The 17,872-nt window shown below is 39.8% G+C and overlaps 2 protein-coding genes across 2 annotated transcripts; both read left to right on the forward strand.

Annotated features, from left to right (window-relative positions):
- Positions 1 to 126: 126 nt before the first annotated feature.
- On the forward strand, positions 127 to 12,284 carry LOC146330311 (uncharacterized). Its single transcript, XM_084715834.1, has 8 exons — positions 127 to 266; positions 2,061 to 2,176; positions 2,297 to 3,306; positions 5,201 to 5,300; positions 5,496 to 5,516; positions 7,441 to 7,908; positions 8,181 to 10,061; positions 11,709 to 12,284. The coding sequence occupies exons 2-8, from the start codon at positions 2,068 to 2,070 to the stop codon at positions 12,101 to 12,103; spliced, it is 3,984 nt and encodes a 1,327-aa protein (XP_084571960.1). The 5' UTR covers positions 127 to 266; positions 2,061 to 2,067; the 3' UTR covers positions 12,104 to 12,284.
- Positions 12,285 to 13,170: 886 nt separating this feature from the next.
- Positions 13,171 to 17,872, forward strand: timm10 (translocase of inner mitochondrial membrane 10 homolog (yeast)). Its single transcript, XM_084715835.1, has 2 exons — positions 13,171 to 13,389; positions 16,493 to 17,872. The coding sequence occupies exons 1-2, from the start codon at positions 13,319 to 13,321 to the stop codon at positions 16,686 to 16,688; spliced, it is 267 nt and encodes an 88-aa protein (XP_084571961.1). The 5' UTR covers positions 13,171 to 13,318; the 3' UTR covers positions 16,689 to 17,872.

The following is a 17,872-nucleotide window of genomic DNA, read 5'->3' on the forward strand; positions in this document are numbered from 1 at the left end:
GCTTCTTATTAATCACACTATTGTATGATAAATCATTGAGGGAATGGTCCTTTTTGCTCGTGCTCGTCATAACAGGTGTTTTACCTCGCTGTCATGTGACAGAGCGGCCGGCAGATGTCGCTGTTAGCGAGTCACTATTTCACAAGCGACCGCAGTGTGGAGGAAATGTGTTTTAACATTTCATTATGAGAGTTTGATTTAGCGCAATTGTGTGAAACGCAGTTCAAATGTCCACACACCTTTGCAGCTGCAACAGAAAAATACTGGTAAGTAATTACCTTGCTAATGCTAAGTTACCTCAGTTTAGCTGTGACGAATCAACTTTACTGTTCGGTTAGCTAACATCAACTTAACTTGACCTATTTCACACTGAGTTGCACCGCGGTGTTTTTTTCTCTATTCAGGTATATTTCTAAAATATGGTTTGTGAATGAGGTTGACATTGCATATTTATTTCTCTATTTAATGTTTTTTTTTTAAATTTATGCTAATAATGTAGTTTGGTTAGCTGATAGCCACATGTGGCTAAAGCTAGCAAGAAATGAAAACAACATTTGATCCTTAAAAATCAAGGAAGAAATAATTTGCACAATTGTACACATGTCGCAAAAAAAAGACGACTAAGGTAATCAGAAAACACAAAGGAATTGGGATAATAAAAACTAAAATAATCAAAATCAGAAAAGTAAAATGAAAATGTCAGACGGATGACGTTGACGAGCACATCCAGCAGATCTGCTCGTCCACGTGCAGCAGGACTCGGCTGACACTGACTCAGGGTCCGGTGTAGAAAAGGCCTAAGAATAAACCAAACCAGCTGCTATGTTGATGAGAGACGATGTTGCACGGTTGCAGAGCGAGTTCACATTTGTGCACACCACCTCCTTTTTGAATACAGGTCACATCACGCGATTTTGTCTTGAGCCCTGAGGAAATAGCTGCTTAACAGTAAACAAAAAACAACCAAGAAACTACAGACTGTAAGCATTTCATTCATATTGGAAGTTCAAGGTGCTTTTCAAACTGCAAAACAAACTAAAACTGTGCACTCAGTGGTGTGCAGATCACAGCCAGGCAACAATAACAATATTTGAATGTTACCCCCTTGTTTTGAAATTGTGCATCTTAAGCATGGGGAAGATAATAATAAATAAAACAGGATAAAAAACGTGTAACACATTCACGAGATACAATAGCGAATACTAAAAACAAAGCAGGGACCAAAGTTCAAATAGGCAGCAGTGAACAGGTAGGTTTTAAAGGGGTAGTTCAGGTACTTAAACATAGTCAGTGTATTACCTGCAGTAGATGGTGTCTGATTTGCCTTCAATAAAGAGAAACAGCAGGAGCATCAATGTGGGAAGCTTACTAATAAGCGTATACTATTTTTCAGGTGAAGGGCTTATTGCATGGGTCAAACAGTCCCAGTAAAAAATCAAAAATGCAAAGCTCCTTCAAAAACACACCAAAGGCACACTGTAAGGTTTGCACAAAGTTAAAAGGCCTTTATTTTACATGGCAAAAAGAGTTAAAAAAAAAAATGACCAACGCATATCAATCAACACAGGTCTTCATCAGGGTTGGAAAGGAGTGGGTATATTTAGAGGTGTATGCGATGTTTAGAGTATTTTCGCTGCTTTACTTTACCATTAGACAGACTTTTCCGGTGCAGATTATGTTGTATAAGCCAGATACCGCTGTCTCCAAAGCTACCAGACTCCATTAGTAAAAATAAACTAACTGTTCGTGGCAGTGGTAGACCAGCAATTCCTGTGTTCTGTGAGGTAAAATTAATGTTGAGTCTGGTTGCTTAGTAGACAGCGATATAACTTAAGTTTACTGTCAGAAGTGGTGAAAATATTCTAGATAAACTCTTTCTTCTTCTTTTTTTTTTTAGGTGGGCCTTTTCTAAAGTTGCTAAAATACATTTGCTGCTGATCATGTCCAGTACACTGCATAGCTTGCAACATGGGTACTCCTGTTGCTTCTTCAAACTCGGGTTGTGTTGACTGGCACCTACTGTGGGTAATACACTGACTTATGTCCTTCCTTGCTTCCAGTACTTAAATGGACATGCGGAGGTACCGGTGGCCTGATTATGAGATGCAGCTTCTTGGAGAGCTGCAGAAGCAACAAAACAATGCCCAGTTCTGTGATATCCTGCTGGAAACTGAGGGTGAGCTGTACAGCTGATTGCAGTATTGAAATGAAAACACATTTACAGTTTTAAATAGAAGTGAAATAAAAGATAACCATCATTATTGTTTTTTTTTTATTTCTCCTACTGTTTGTTCAGGTATTTCAGTACCAACCCACAGCTGCATCCTCGCAGCTCTCAGTCCCTACCTGTCTGAGAAGCTGTCCGCCTCCCCGTCTCCTTCGATGGGCCAGAAGTGCCAACTCCAGCTCCAGGCTGTGAAGGCCCAGACCCTGCTGAAGCTTGTTGGTCTGCTGTACTCTGGGGAGCTGGAAGTCAAAGGCAGTGTAGAGCAGGATGATGTGCTGTCTGCGGCCCGCCAGTTTGGGATCACAGAACTTGTTGAAGGATGGAAAGATGGTGGGATGATGGAGGGAAGAGAACCCCGGAAAACGAGTTGTGGTTGCTGCAGAGAGAGGAATGAAAGCAGGAAAATGCGGGATGCACAGGTCCAGGCTGAGATGGTTGAAAGGAGAGCTGCAGGTTGTCCAGTTGAGAGGAAAAGTTGTGTCTCCACAGGCACACAGACTGTGAACGCTGGTGAAAGGACAGCCGGTGGTTCTCTTACTCCCTCCGGCCAAATGGAACCAACTACCAGAGAACCTGTTCCCTCTGTAACTCAAAGCATGGATTTCTCTGTCACATTACAACCCCAAAACAAAATCAAACTTGATAAACATTTTAATTCCACTTACTTTCCACCTGTTCCCACCGAAGCTCCAAGCGACGGAGAGTCGACAGTAGATCGATCCACTGATAGTGTAACAAACCCCACGTCAACTACTGCTTGGACCAGCGATGAGATGAGCGACCCCGTTTCTTTTAATAATGATGAGTCAAACTTCCCGACGCATCAGGAGGACAGCTCCTACCAGCAGTCGTCTGTGTCTGGGGACAGGAGTGAGACCGAACTGGAGGATGAAAAAGCAAACGCCAAGATGGCTGACAAAAGACAAAATTCAGAACAGTCCGACCTTGACAGCAGAGACGAGATAGTAGGAGAGGAGAAAGGAAACTGCACAGAAAAGAAGCGTGTGCATGGAAAAATAGGGAAGAAGCGCCTGGCTAAGATGAAACAGATGATGGAGACTGCACAGATTTCTATCAAGGTAAGCAGAAGTGGTCAAAGTTTCACATAGAAAATAACCTGGAATAAGTTTTCTTTTATAGTAGGATGTGGGCATAAACCCTAAAAGCTATATCAGATGAAATTAACTCAGCACAACTTTATTTATACCGTGGCTTTCATAGACACATGCAGCCCGTAAGTACTTCACATAGCAAAATTAAAATAAGACAAAGACAAAAATTAAAAAAAACAATAAATGAAAAAAATTGCACCAATAGAAAGTAAAACATAAAATCTTAAAATCACTCAATTCAATCAATCAAATCAATTAAGTCAACAGGATAAAGTTAAAGAAACACCAGGGACAAATCAAATATATATAAAAAAATGATTGGACCTTAAAAACTGAGGTTATAACAATATAACATTATTAAGGTTAGACTGAAAAGATGCAGGGTGGAGGGGCAGAGGTGGGGGACTTAGACAGCTGCTGACTTAAACCTTATAAGACCTGACCTGACTTGGTATTCATGACTTGGACTTGAATTAGATATGAGACAGATGACTCAAAAGTTCTTGAATCTTTTTATTAAATATTTGCATTTTTCTAGAAAATTAGAAAATATGTTTTGTATTTGAAACCTGCTTTGTCAGATTTCTAGCGCAAGGCGTGCAAAGCAGCCAACCCACTAGTTTTTAGCACCGCGGCAGATCAGGAAAGGCAGTGAAGTAATTTTAAAAGTTTTCCAAGTTGGTGATGTAATCCACTTTTCAACTGAACTGATCAAAGCGTATGGTGACAACAGTTTCTGTGGCTTTGGTTGATTTATATCCGTGATTTGGTTTTATTTGTTGTTTTATTTGTTTATTGGAAACTTAAACCACAGTAGTAAGTGGACATGATGAGTCTCATGATCCCACTCTCCATTGTTAAGATTAAGATTAAGATTATCAGACTTTCTTATGACATGACTTGTGAGTTGCTTGACTTGAGCAATGACTTGACTTGCTTGGGACCAGCTTGAGAGGCTGAACACTTGTTTCCGACTTGTGTCATGGACTTTTCTATTGCTTTTGTACTCCACATACTGTATTTTAGTACTTTAGTACTATTTTCTTTTCCTCTTTCTTTCTTTTTTTAAATTTATTAAACTTCAGTCTCTAGTACATTTTTACATTTGTAAATAGAATAAATGTCAGCACCATGTAGATAGACATAGTGAAGTAAGAATTTTATTCCAGTGATAACTTGTTTATTTTCCATATGACTATAAAGCTTTTGAATCCTGTGGAGTAAGGATGCCGACCATGGCCCACAATGTCCCCATTTGATGTTCGGCCAGGGATCTTATCGCATCTCTCTCTCTCATTCCTTGTTATCACTCTACTATCTATAATAAAGGCTGAAAATGCCCAAAAAAAAGAGCAAAATATAGTACAGCCAGAGAAAAGCTGAAAAATCTCCGACTACCTTTGGGACAGCAATCATAGACAAACTTGTTCTTGAAAATGAGGCTGCTTTGGGCATTTTAATGATGTTGTGTCATGCAAGTTTTCATCTCAGTATTCAGAGGTTTACATTTAGTGCAGCCAGTGTGTGACATTTGAGGCTATTGAGTGATTAGAGATCATACCGTTGGGTTGCAACTTCCTACTGTAGGGCTTGATTCATCTTCCGTCAAACAGATTTCTCTGGGTATCACAGTCACTTAGCTGCTGCTGCCTAAGATTTTGAGTCATGTCTCAACTTTCCCTTGGCTGTAAAAATGACTCATTTCACAAAGACAATAAAGCAAATAAAAATTTGGGGGTGTAGTTTCATGACAGGATTGTCACATGTCTCAGCTATGATGTGTTCATGGTGTCTTCAGACTGTCACCACAGGGGTGTAGGAAGCTAACTCATCATCTGTGGATTTTCTTCCTGCTCTGCAGGTGAAGCTGAGGAGGAGGACCAAAGGAGAAGTGTGGGAGGTTGTGAGTGTGCAGGATGCAGATGAGACGTTGTCAGTTCGTACCTCCTTGAAACAGGTAGATAAGTATGATGATGTCTTTATATGCAGACACACTTGTCGTTCATTTCACTCAGATTTGATTGGATGTTTTGATGTGTAGAGAAATTGAATATAATGCAGTTAGAATCACTTAATCTGCCAAGTGCAATAAATACCCAATTTGTCTTGGTAATGTGTGGCAGTGTAGCTTTAGACAGTAATTTCACAGTATTGACTCAGCAAACACAAGGCAGAACATATTATTTAAAGGGACAAGAGCTCATAAACATACACTGTGTAAATGGGGGCAGAATATTTATGATACACAACTTTTTCTTTGGAAACACACTGTAACAGCAATCCTGGATCATATAAGCCATTTAACAATAGTGTATCTGTCTGCCCTGATTATTTTGGCAGAGACTGATGTCCCTGCAGTTTGGATACAATTAATGTGGTTTCTTCAGACCTCCGTCAGTTGTCTCATATTGTCTCAAGGCCTGTCTTTTTCATGAAATTTACCAAACATGATAACAAATTTACTTTATTAGCCCAGTGTGTACAATCTACAAGTATTTATTGACAGAATATGGCAGAAATGGAACATCATATTTATATGTAATATATATTTTCATCAGTGTGTAATCACCTGAAAATTAGAATTGTGTTTTTGTTACCTCAGAATTAGAGCTGTGATGATAACAAAATTACCACATTACTGTGGTTGTATAAAGCCTACCACAGGGTTACCGCGCTTTTCCAATAACTCCAGAGCATTGTTAAGTCCAAAAGTGAGATTTTATTGAAAAAACATGCATAATATTTATGTATATAATAATTTCCAAAATTCTTGTTGTCTCCACAGCCCAAAGATATTCAGTTTACGTTCCTACAGGATTAAAGAAACCCCCAGAATATTCACATTTAAGAAGCTGTAATCAGATAATTTTGACTTTTAAAAATAAAGAAAAAAATGTATCGATTATCAAAATTATTGGTGGTTAATTTACTAATCGATTAATTGTTGCAGCTCTACAAAATTCACAGCTTATTTCTATCTAAAAAATATTTTGTTTTAATCCCTACTTGTTGGCATTAGATTTTCAAAGGTAAAGCCACCATACATTATATTTATATAACCACAGTAACAAAACAATCTATAATACAAATAGTCTAACTCATTTAATTTAATGAATCACTTTATTCAAATTGAGGATTTTGTTTGAAGATATTTTTTTTTATATGATGATGTCATATGATGACAGACAGTTGAAGCTCCATTCAAAAACCTCAGTAGTAAAAAATACTTTTGGTACAGCCTTAACAAATACAAATTGAAGTACAAAGAAATTAAATAAATGTCATTACATTTATCTGGTTTCATCATCTGCTCCCAGAATCCACCTGAGTTCAGCAGCAACACAGGCGTGATGGTAATTAACAGGAGAATCGGAATTAATAAATGAAAAGACAAAAAATAGAGGATTATAAAAAGTGAGTGTGTATTTAATAGTCCTGATATAAATTGAGTAAACGTAGCTTTTTTGTCAGCATTTTCTAAATTTAGCCTTAGTCCTGTGTCAAATGTCCCCACTAGTTTTTGTTATATTTAGTCAACCTGATCCTGTTTTTTTTGTTTGTTTTTAAGCAAGTTTTAGTCAACTAAAACAAATCTAGTTTAGTCTACTTTTAGTTTATGAAAACTGTTGACATTTTATCTTTTTTAGTGATAAGATCATTTTGAACATTTCAGTTTCATATAACCAAAACCAATATCGAGAGATTGTCTGATAAAGAACGCAGGTTTAGTGATTAATTTTTCATTTCGGGTGTTTCATTAACTTCTTTTCTTTCTGCCTCTTCACATTTGTGGAATTCTCACCAGCTATTTTATTGCCATATTTCTTCCCTTTGATAAGGCAATGCATTTCCATTTCTCTATCTCACACACACACGTATATGAATATGCATATGAACATGAGAATTTAAATTTTTTAAAACTACATTCTATTCTTCCCTTTTTCATCTATAATATTGCACGTTGATATAGTCACAATTAGTGTTTAATGACGTCTCTGCTGTGTCATCTTAGTCATGGAAAAGAAAATCGTTGACACACAGATTTCGTCATAGTTTTTGTTAGCGAAGGATTAACAACGTGACCTCTGATTCACTTTTCACAGACAGAGCCTACAAACGGTGAGTCCTCCTCTGTCCAGCCTGGCCCAATTCATAAACCAGAGACCACGATTCTTCAAACTGTTGCCACAGACTCCTCTGGACGACTACCTGAGACCAGCACCCCCTCTGACTCCCAGCTTCTCTGCAGTGAATGCCTCACACCAAGTGACGACCTCGAGTCAGTTCTGCAGGCCCCACCTCCAGGCCCTGTGGAGGAGTCTGACGAGCAGATTGAGAAGCTGCTGGAGGACATCATGATGGGCCTGAACATCCTGCCAAACTTAGAGAGGGACTGCAAGAAGTCTCATCACATTCAGCCGAGCCATGACGGAGCACCGGCAGCCTGCCAGGTCCCAGTTACAGAGAACAAACGGGTACAGAGTCAGATGCATGCTGGTGCCAGTGAAGCAGGAAGCGTGTTCTACCAGGACTTTGGGACACAGATTGGTCACTCCTTAACAGATACAGGTATCTAAATGCATTTTTTTTTATTATTTTTTCCCCAAATAAGATGTGTAGACTGATGTCTCTTCTGATTATCTTGTTACAGAAATTGTACATTAATGTGCTGGTGGGCAAAAAAAAGAAAAAGTAGCCATTTTTAATCAAAAGAGAGGGAGATTTGGATAACTAAAGAGAAATATCAGACATGCTTTAGCTCAAAACCCCCACCCTAACACCAACTCTCACCTTTGTTCATTGAAAATGGATTGATGGCAGTCTCCCCACCTGTTGCACAGGTGTCCATTGTTGCTTTACAGCTCAGAACCAGTCCAGCTGCTCAAGCCTCACATCTGTACTGTCGGACGCTGTGACAACCCGGCAGCAGAGCTCTCCTCAGTATGACACATCTGTCACATCCATGAAACAGAGAGATGGGATGAGCCACCAGGGCGTGCCACTGTCCAGAAGTCAGAATTGTCCCCATCGTCAAACACCCACAACAAGATCAGTCATCCCCTCAGCTTTCAGCTCCTGTGGGCAGAAAATGCGTTACCCAGGGTGTCAACAACTGTCTTCACAAAGTAACCAGAACATCTTGGAATTTTTACCCCTGTTGAACGGAAGTGTCACGCAGTCCTCTCATTCTTTTTCTTTGCCTTACATGAATGAGTTGCGTCTTCCTCGATGTCTCTCTCCATTAGAGACATTCGCCTCAACAGCGACAAACCGTAGAGATAAAATACAGCCACAGCCATCTTTTCATGGTCGATCCTGGCTCACAGAAAGCCCTGGATTGCTACAGTTCCCTATCACTCATCCAGAGGACACAAACCACTGCTGTTGGTCAAAGCGATGGAAGAAACATCCAGAGTTTAATCCACATAACAGGGGAAACTTGGCAGAATCCTGTACTGTGAAAAAGGTGGAAGAGGGAGGAACAATATTTGCTCGTCAAAATGCAGCAGAATTTAAATCTAACCACAGGAAGTTGAAGAAAGTTTTAAGAAGTAAAGAAGGGGACACTAACAGTGATGTTGCAGCACCTAAAAAGAGGAAGAGGAAGTGCCCAAGTCATCCACAAGATGCTTCTCTTTTGGCATACAAAGACGTCAAAGTCAGCGATGGAACAAAGAATCAAATCAACCTGAGCGTTTGTACAGTCAGGTTGTCAAGCAACAATGTGCTAGCAAAGGAAAGAGAAATGGCCACCAGTTGTTCAAACTTGCCAAAGAAATGTTTAGAGAAAACAGATGAAATGTCAATCATCACAGAAAGTCAGACAGAACAAACCAGAGAGGCTGGGGATCTCAAGACTGACCAGACTCGCATCAGGACGAGGGGCTTTTTAAAGAAAACTCAAGAGACGCCAGTTAACACAGGCCAAGAGAGTTCTTCAGTTTTCAAACCTGTGATCCATAGTACTAAGATCATGTATAAAGAAGACGACTCACTCCCCAGGCGAGAACGTGGAAGGCCACGGAAAAAAACCCTCAAAGACACCCCTCTCGCCACCAGTGAAAAAAAGAGCGATGATGTGGAAGATGGGCAGAAAATGGACTACAATTTACCCAAGGAGGAGGAAGAGGGTAAAAAAACAAAGAGAAATTGTAGGAAACGGAGGAGAGATAGAAGTGAAGTGGAGATAATTCAACTGAAGAAGACCGTAAGTGCAGATGGCACAGGCAAGAGCGAGACTAACGAAAACACTGACATGATACCAGCAGTGAGAAAACTGGGGACACCTAAAAGACCCCGGATGGTTACTCTGAAGGAGTTTCAAAAGCTCATCAAGCGCCAGCACTCAAAGACAAGGAAGTCAAAAGAAAGCCAAGACAAGGACACAAACGAAACTGCGAGAGATAGAGAAAATGAAGAGAGGGCATGTGGAAACGGATGTGAAGAGCCAGGTGTGGAAGTTACTCAGCCTCAGAGCAGGGATGCAACTAAAGCGTCTGATGACATCTTCAGTGTCACAGTTGATCAAAATCACAATCAGATTTTCAAAAAATCAACAGCTGAGTATAGAAAATCACAGCGAGAAGATGCCAACAACTCTACCAGTGAGGACATCAGTTTTATCAGTGACGAGAACCATCCAATGTTCTCCTTTGATTTCTTGGAACGAGAAGTAGCCAAGCTAGCAGCTGAGAAGGAGCAGGATCATCATACCCATGAAGGTAAAGTGTTTTTCCTCTAGTCATGGTAGATTACTGGCAGGTATCCATTTCCCTTTTAACTGTATACACTGAGTAAAACTTAGCAGGAAAATGGAAAAACTTCCAACTATTGAACTGTCAAATCTTTTTTGTTGATGTTTTGTTTTGGGCTGGAAGAGATCATATTTTCTTAAAGCCACTGCAATGTGTAAGATTAGAAAAGTATTTACTTTGGCGCCATCTGGTGGCAATATTAAGAATGACAGCGTGACACATCAGTAACTGCAAGATGCTAAAAATATCTGAATAATTGTAGTGTTAAGATTAGCTCTTAAAATAATGTGAAATCATAACTCTGTTTACATGCTTAGTGCACACATATCCTTTACTTTTATTAAAGTATCAATAAAACAATGTAAAAATACTCCATGACAAAAAAGTGCTACATTCATAACCATACATAAGTGAGAGCTCATAAGAGTGCAAAATACATAAGAGTAAAAAAGTACTAAATTCTAAATTCTTTCCCATTCTTGCTTGATATATGACTTCAGGTACTCAGCAGTCTTGTGTCACCACACATTTTCAGCGGCAGGCAGGTCTGTACTGCAGACAGGTCTGTACTGCAGACAGGTCTGTACTGCAGGCAGGTCTGTACTGCAGACAGGTCTGTACTGCAGACAGGTCTGTACTGCAGGCAGGTCTGTACTGCAGGCAGGTCAGTCTAGTACCCAAACTCCTTTTACTATGAAGTCACACTGTAGTAACGTGCAGAACGTGTCTTGGCGTTGTTTTGCTGTAATAGACAGGGACGTCTCTGAAAATCAAGTCGTCTGGGTGGCATCGTGCAACTTTAGCCATTAATGGGATTTTCACAGACTTGACAGTTACCCATGATGCCATGGGCACTAACACACCCATACCATCACAGGTGGTGGCTTTTGAAGTTAGTGCTGGTAATAATCTGGAAAATGTTGACTCATCAGACAACATCACACTTTTCCCCTTTGTGTCAGTCCATCTCAGATGAGCTCAGGCCCAGAGAAGTCTGCAGAGTTTCTGGATGTTGTTTTGTTATATGGCTTTCGCTTTGCATGGTAGAGCCTTAACTTGCGTTTGTAGATGCAGCGACTGTGTTGGCAACAGTTTTCCAAAGTATTCCAGAGTCCGTGTAGTGTCCTTTAATGCAGTGCCGCCGAGAGGTCAAAGGTCACAGGCATTCAGTGTTTGTTTTCATCCTTGGCCTTAATGTGCAGAAATTTCTCTGAATGCACTCAATCTTTTAATGATATTATGGATTATAGATGATAAAATTGCTAAATTCCTGTTGAGAAATGTTCTTAAACTGTTGAACTATTTGCCACACAGGTTTTCACAAAGTGGTGACCTTACCTCATCCATGCTTGTAAACAACTGAGGCTTTTGAGGATGCCTCTTTAATACCCAATCATTATACTGTCACCTGTTATCAGTTAACATGTTTACTTGTTGAATGTTCTTAACAGGTGTTTTTGAGCCTTCCACAGTTATCCCGTCTTTTGTTGCCCTTGTCCCAACTTTTTTGAAATGTGTTGCAAATTTTCCCTTAAGCGCAGTGGTATTTTACTTTTCACCACTGCCTTGCAGACACTCATTACACTGTATAACCTATTTTTCTTCCGTTTTTAGCACAAAAAGCCTTTGATGCAGGAGTGTCAGCTACAATGCAGCAGACTGCTGTCAGTGATGAAGGCTCATCTCACAGTGACACCCACACGCCACCTCAAGATGACAGAAAACCTTTGGAGTACAAGTTGAACCTCCAGACCCCTGAGAGAACTGCTCCACCTCTGTGTGACACCGTCAGCTTCGTGAAGAGCTCAGGCTGCGATCAAGAAGAGGAGGAGGAGGAGGAGGAGGAGGAAGAAGAAGAAGTGGAGGTAGACGTTCTGCTTTTCTCCCCAGATAAAGTGCCTCAGTCCAGACATTGTGAGAATGGACTGAGCAACATGGACGTATCTCCAGAGGAAGAAGAAGATGAAGACGTGAATGACATCGATGTGACCGGAGATGAGACAGAGTAACCTTTTTTACTCTGCTGTGTGACTAGTTCAGCACTTTTTGTGTGTCAAGCCTTAATGTTCTCTCTGTTCTGGTTTTATGTATGTTCACAGAGACGCCAGATGAAGTCCACTTTGCTGTCAAACTATGTATAATAGATTTTTATGTCCTTTTTCTGTTTTCACCATCAGTGTCTGGTGATTACAAGCTGCATGCTGGTTTTGAGCTTCATTTAGTTCCTTATGCAAGGTTTAAATGGATGTTTAATTTCCATTAATATTATGCCAAAGCGTTGATTCAAATAAGGAACAAGTTCTTACTGTTTACATTTACCTTTTATATTTGTCATTAGTGAAATTTGAATCACCAGACTGATTAAAGTTAAAGCACTTAACTGGCATTTTGTCTCTGCAGGTAACTTAAGTAATGAAAAAAGAAACCTTGTTTTGAGCCTGTATTTCTAAAGTGCATTGTGTTTAATGCAAATTACTTAATTATTGTTTATTAAAAAAAGTGTCTTTTCATGCATGTCACACTTGTTTTTCTCAAATCATTTGGGAAAATACAGGAAACAAATGTTTACATTGCTAAAGCAAGTGGGGAGGTGGGGTTACTGAGTGTGTGTGCGTGTGCTGTGTGTGTCTAGGTGTAATCTATTAACTTACCACAGTAATTGAATAAATAACCAAGGTAATCATTTAAGATAAGAGACAAGATAAAATAAATGGTTATATTTTAAATGCAGAAATTAGTTCCACAATGGGGAAATTAGCAGTGTAGTGGATAGCAAAAATATAAAGAAGCACCAATAAAAAACATTATTAAACAAGCAATATAAACAGATGTAAGAAAATAGGTACAATATAAATAAGTAAATACGAACAGTTGGAACGTATAGAATAAAATATAAATATATAAAATAGGAACAATATATACTATATTAAACAGCAGCTGAAGTTATTCATTTATTAAAATGACCTTACTCATTTATTTTGTAATTTTTTTATTTATTCTACATAACACTGGCCAGCAGAGGGCGCACTGTGTGTCGTCTCTTTGAATCCAACTTTATTAACAGTAGAGGTGTGAGCGGAAGCGGTATACACGTGCTGTGTTGCAGATTTGAAGGTTACAGAAGAAGCAGCGGGTCGGTTTATTGTCGGCTATCCGCTGGAGAGGGTCACCGGGACGGTGTGTTTGCGGTTGAAGCCGGGCGTGAGCAGCACTTAAGCAGAGACATGGATCCCATGAAGGCGCAGCAGCTGGCGGCGGAGCTGGAGGTGGAGATGATGGCTGACATGTACAACCGGTAAAGACGAACACAAGCTAACCATGGGGCTAGCTGTCTCCAATTCGTACTATCTGTCTGCTAGTAATGAACTGTCTCATGGCCTTCATTCATGGTCTTTATGACACTGCTCGTTATGTGGTGGTAAAGGGTCGTCTAATGTAAGCTATGCTCATTGAAGACGTAGCCAGATAACGGTCCTCCTTGATGCTAGCTACATCCGATTACTTACCTACTTAATAGTAACTCTACCTACATGTGACAAGAGTGTCAGTGATGCTCATGTGGGCCGACACTGAGTGCGACTGATTACTACAGGACTGAACAACCAGCAGTAACAAACAGCGCAGAGTCAGTCAGTCATGTTCACACATACACACAGTGTATTAGTTTAAATCATAGCCACACATGACATATCATTCGAGCGATATCACAGTTGTATCGGTATCGGCATACAGTGTTATCCCATGTGTGCCTGTGTAAAAACCTGATTTTTAACAAACATAATAGAGACTGTTGTTGTTTGTTAGTTTTATGATGACATTTTATGTATTTGATCCTTAATTCAGGCTTGATATATTAATTTTGCTCAATTCTTCTTCTTCTTCTTCTTCTTCTTCTTTTTTAATTTATAGTTATTTATATATTCTAATGAAAGTTTACTGTTTCAGTGTCCCTATATCATTTTGGACAATAACACTTATTAAACTGTAAAATATTTTGCCTCCATTACATCTTCGTCACAAGTCACAATCATTTTTTGTCACAATCATTCTTATTCCTTATTAATTCCTTATTAATCATATTGGCATCAGCCTCCTAGAATCCAGCATCGATTGGGCACCACCTTTTTTTTTTTTTTTTTCCAAAGATTATTTTTTTGGGCTTTTGCCTTTATTTGGATAGCAACAGCTGAAGATATGACAGGAAAGGGGGTAGAAACGGGGGAATGACATGCAGCAAATGGGCCACAGGCGGAAATCGAACCAGCGACTGCTGCAGAGGACCGACAGCCTCAGAACATGAGGTGAACGCTCTACCAACTGAGCTATGGGAGCACCACCTTGACGTCAATGAGTGTAATTTTTGTTGCCTGAGAAGTGGGTAGAATTTGCAACGCACCTGCCAGTTTTGGTTTTGGTCTTGCAGTTTTTGCTATACAAATTCTTTTAGTGGAGAAAAATCAGGATATAGAAAGAAAGAATAATCAGAACAAAAACAGCGGGGGTCCTCAGCGAGTGACACTACTTGGACCCCTTACAATTTGAATTAAGAGGAAGGAACAGGTCAATGGCTGTAAGGGTAGAACGTAGGGAGTTTCAAGTTGAGGTGGCCACAGCATTCAGGATGACCTGGAAATGAAGATTACAAGACAGTTAAAACAATGAGTTGGTTTGCGAAGAAGAGGGAAGTGGAGAATGTGGACAATTGTGGATGTGAAAGAGTGCCTGCACGATGGTCTTACAGCTACAGCATCAGCTTGTGATGAGGTCATTTGTCGTGTCAAATATTTTCCGTTGTTACAGCAAGAAGAGCACAGGTATTAACTTTATGATGGCTGTGTTTAATTTAAGTTACCAGTAATGTCTGTCCAGAGCCCTTGAACTGTGTGGCATAAATGTAATTTAGCCGTCTTTAACGATATTAGTAATATCTGCATTTGTCCTGCTGTGATGTGTCAAAATGTTTACTATGAAAAAGACCAGTTTAATTCCATCAGTCATAGCCTTTCTCACAGTGCACATTTTGATTTGACACACTCAGGCGTTCTTATAACAATAATGTCTGTATTCCCCTGATACTAATTAAGAAGTAAATGCAGCAGAGCCTTTCCAGTAAGCCAGTATGCACAATAGAAGCACCCTGACTCTGTTTGACCTGAATGCAACAGAGCCTTGATTAGTTAACACCTGTGTTGATCCTGTTATTTTCATGTCAGAATGTCTGCTATGAAAAAGGTCTGTTGCTTACTGACACATGTTAATTGAGCTGAGTCGGGTTTATCATCCGTAATTAAACATGCTTTTTCTGCACAAGTCAAAATATGTGCGTTATAAAGTAACTGAGTCCCCAGGCCTTTTTCACAGCAGACATTTTAAAATAGTAGGGAAAGCACGGGTGTAAATAATGAAATGAATCATAACTGGATTCCATTAACTGCTTCGGTTTTGTTTTCAGCATCTTGATTGTGCATGCTGGTTCAGCTCTCACTTTGTCATGGATTACTTGTGTTATGTTATTTAATAACGCCTGTGCTTTTCTTACCAGGACAAGTCAAAATGTCTACTGTGAATAAGGCATGTTAGTTGATTAACCTCCAATTAATCTAGTAAAAAATCTGGTAAATCTTCTAACATGCGTAACTACCATGTTAAAGCACCAAAGTCATGTAAAAACACAAACGAACTAAGTGGCTAAGCTAATCCAGGCAGTGGTAGTCCAACAACTTCTCAGTTCTGTGAGGTAAAATCTCTGGTTTTGTCAAAGGAGTCTGGTGGCTGTTGAAGAGAGTGATTGAGCGGCTGCAGTTCCCTGTCGGAAAGAGCTGTCTGAAGAGGTCTCTCTCTGTGGAGCTACTTTTCCATAATGTTGTCAGACACTTGAAATAACAATCTTAAGTGGAATAACACTTGAAGTGGAAGTCCTGTGGCAATCTACTGAACTACTTCCAACACTTTTTGTACCTGTTAATCATTTATATGTAAAAAATAGAACCCAGGTTTAAAAATATATGAATTACCGCTTAATGGTTCCAGTTTCTCAGATTCTCAGATTTCTAATTAATTGAAATATTTTGGTTTTCAAGCGTTGGTTCAGTAAAATAAGACATTTGATGACATCAACTCAGGTTCAAGGACACTGATGGACATTTTTCAATGTTTTGTGATGTTTGCTGGACCAGACAACTAATCACTTGAACAAGAAAATATAAAATAGTTGTCAGAGCAGTTAAAAATTATTGTTGCAGCTCTGATGTCAGAATGCCCTGACGTTGACTACATGGTGGGGCATGATATTAAGGTGGCAGAATGAAATAACCTTGTTAAAGTGTTTAGACATGGAATAATATTGATCTTACAATGTTTTAAAAATCTGACTGGCTCCTGGCTTTCTTTCCTCCCAGAATGACCAATGCCTGCCACAGAAAGTGTGTGCCGCCACACTACAAGGAGGCGGAGCTGACAAAGGGCGAGTCGGTGTGCCTGGACCGCTGTGTGGCCAAATACCTGGACCTTCACGAGAGGCTAGGACGCAAGCTGACAGAGCTGTCTGTCCAGGACGAGGAAATGATGAGGAAGGCGGCCGTAGGGAGTGGATAGAGATGCTCGCGCAGGGAATGAAGTGGAGCATTGTGGGGGATTATTAATGTGGGACGGGGTCGCCATGTCTGGTTTCTCTAAGATGAGAGACCTGTATTTTATTGAGTGGGTGGGTTTTGTGGGTGAAATGAAAAAATGAAATGAAACTTAAATGCTGTTGAGGGTCCACTGAATGAAACTGCCTCCTCCACTGCGGTGGAGGACGAGACCGGGACGAGACGGGTGGGATCACTGGAGCACTTGGTGGAAGGACAGCACGAGGACATCTTCCAGCCTCTCTGGATGTGTCAGATTAGTTTTACTTTCAGCTCGGCCTGGTCTTCAACAGGTCACCTGAAAATTGACTGGAAAGGAGACAGCCTAGTAACATGAATATACTTTCTACAGTCATACTCTGTGATTGTTTTCAGCTGCTCTGCAGAAACTTCATTGAAGCTTTGTTGTGCCGAACACCTGGTACAGGTACAGGGGCAGGTTAAAACAAACACTAATAATTATTTGCATTTAAGTATTTTTTTTTATTGTTTTTTTTTGAGAGGGGTGAAAGTAAACAGGCCCTCATCATCAGAAGGTTGCAAGACAACATGATCAGGTAAAGACAAGTTGTTCACAACATAGAAGCAACGTCCCTCCCCTTCATGTGTGCCGCATGGGACCATACATCTGAATAAGAATTTGTGAATAAATAAAAAATAAATAAAATGAATAAATATGAATGGTAGTTAAGAGCAAGAGACAAAACATTTCTAATCCAATTTGAATTGTCACATATTACACGTTTTTCAGTTCACAGGAACATTTTACAGGAAAGTTCCAGTTTGTTGTAGTTCGTTTTTTGTGAAACTTGTCAGTGAACTACATCTCTCATCTTGCACAACATCACTGTCTTTTGTAACATTATCTTACTGACAGTGCTTTATGCAGTCAGTCCTTGTCTTTTTATCAGCAGAGAAGTAGAAGAATGACTACGGCCTGTTACGAGTGTGACTACATCCCACAGCAAAAACACGCAACACATTGTAGCTTCAGCAGCTAACATGAGCTTCTGGAGAGAGAAAGTCAAGACATCACTAACATGAGTTCTGAATGTGTAGTCTCTTTAATTATGTATCTTTACAGTGACTTACTTGACTTGTAAATTATTGTTTTTATTGTGGCACAATTAAAACAGGATTCAAAAATGA

This window comes from Lutjanus erythropterus, chromosome 3 (genome assembly GCF_056507025.1).
Source record: "Lutjanus erythropterus isolate fLutEry1 chromosome 3, fLutEry1.hap2, whole genome shotgun sequence".
Classification (NCBI taxonomy): domain Eukaryota; kingdom Metazoa; phylum Chordata; class Actinopteri; order Lutjaniformes; family Lutjanidae; genus Lutjanus; species Lutjanus erythropterus.

Bases quoted from the DNA above. Each gene is read 5' to 3' on its own strand.
- LOC146330311 (XM_084715834.1), top strand. From the start codon at position 2,068: ATGGACATGCGGAGGTACCGGTGGCCTGATTATGAGATGCAGCTTCTT. The intron at 3,307-5,200 runs GTAAGCAGAAGT...CCTGCTCTGCAG, and splicing joins CTGCACAGATTTCTATCAAG to GTGAAGCTGAGGAGGAGGAC. The intron at 5,301-5,495 runs ATAAGTATGATG...CACAGTATTGAC, and splicing joins TACCTCCTTGAAACAGGTAG to TCAGCAAACACAAGGCAGAA.
- timm10 (XM_084715835.1), top strand. From the start codon at position 13,319: ATGGATCCCATGAAGGCGCAGCAGCTGGCGGCGGAGCTGGAGGTGGAG. The intron at 13,390-16,492 runs GTAAAGACGAAC...CTTTCCTCCCAG, and splicing joins ATGGCTGACATGTACAACCG to AATGACCAATGCCTGCCACA.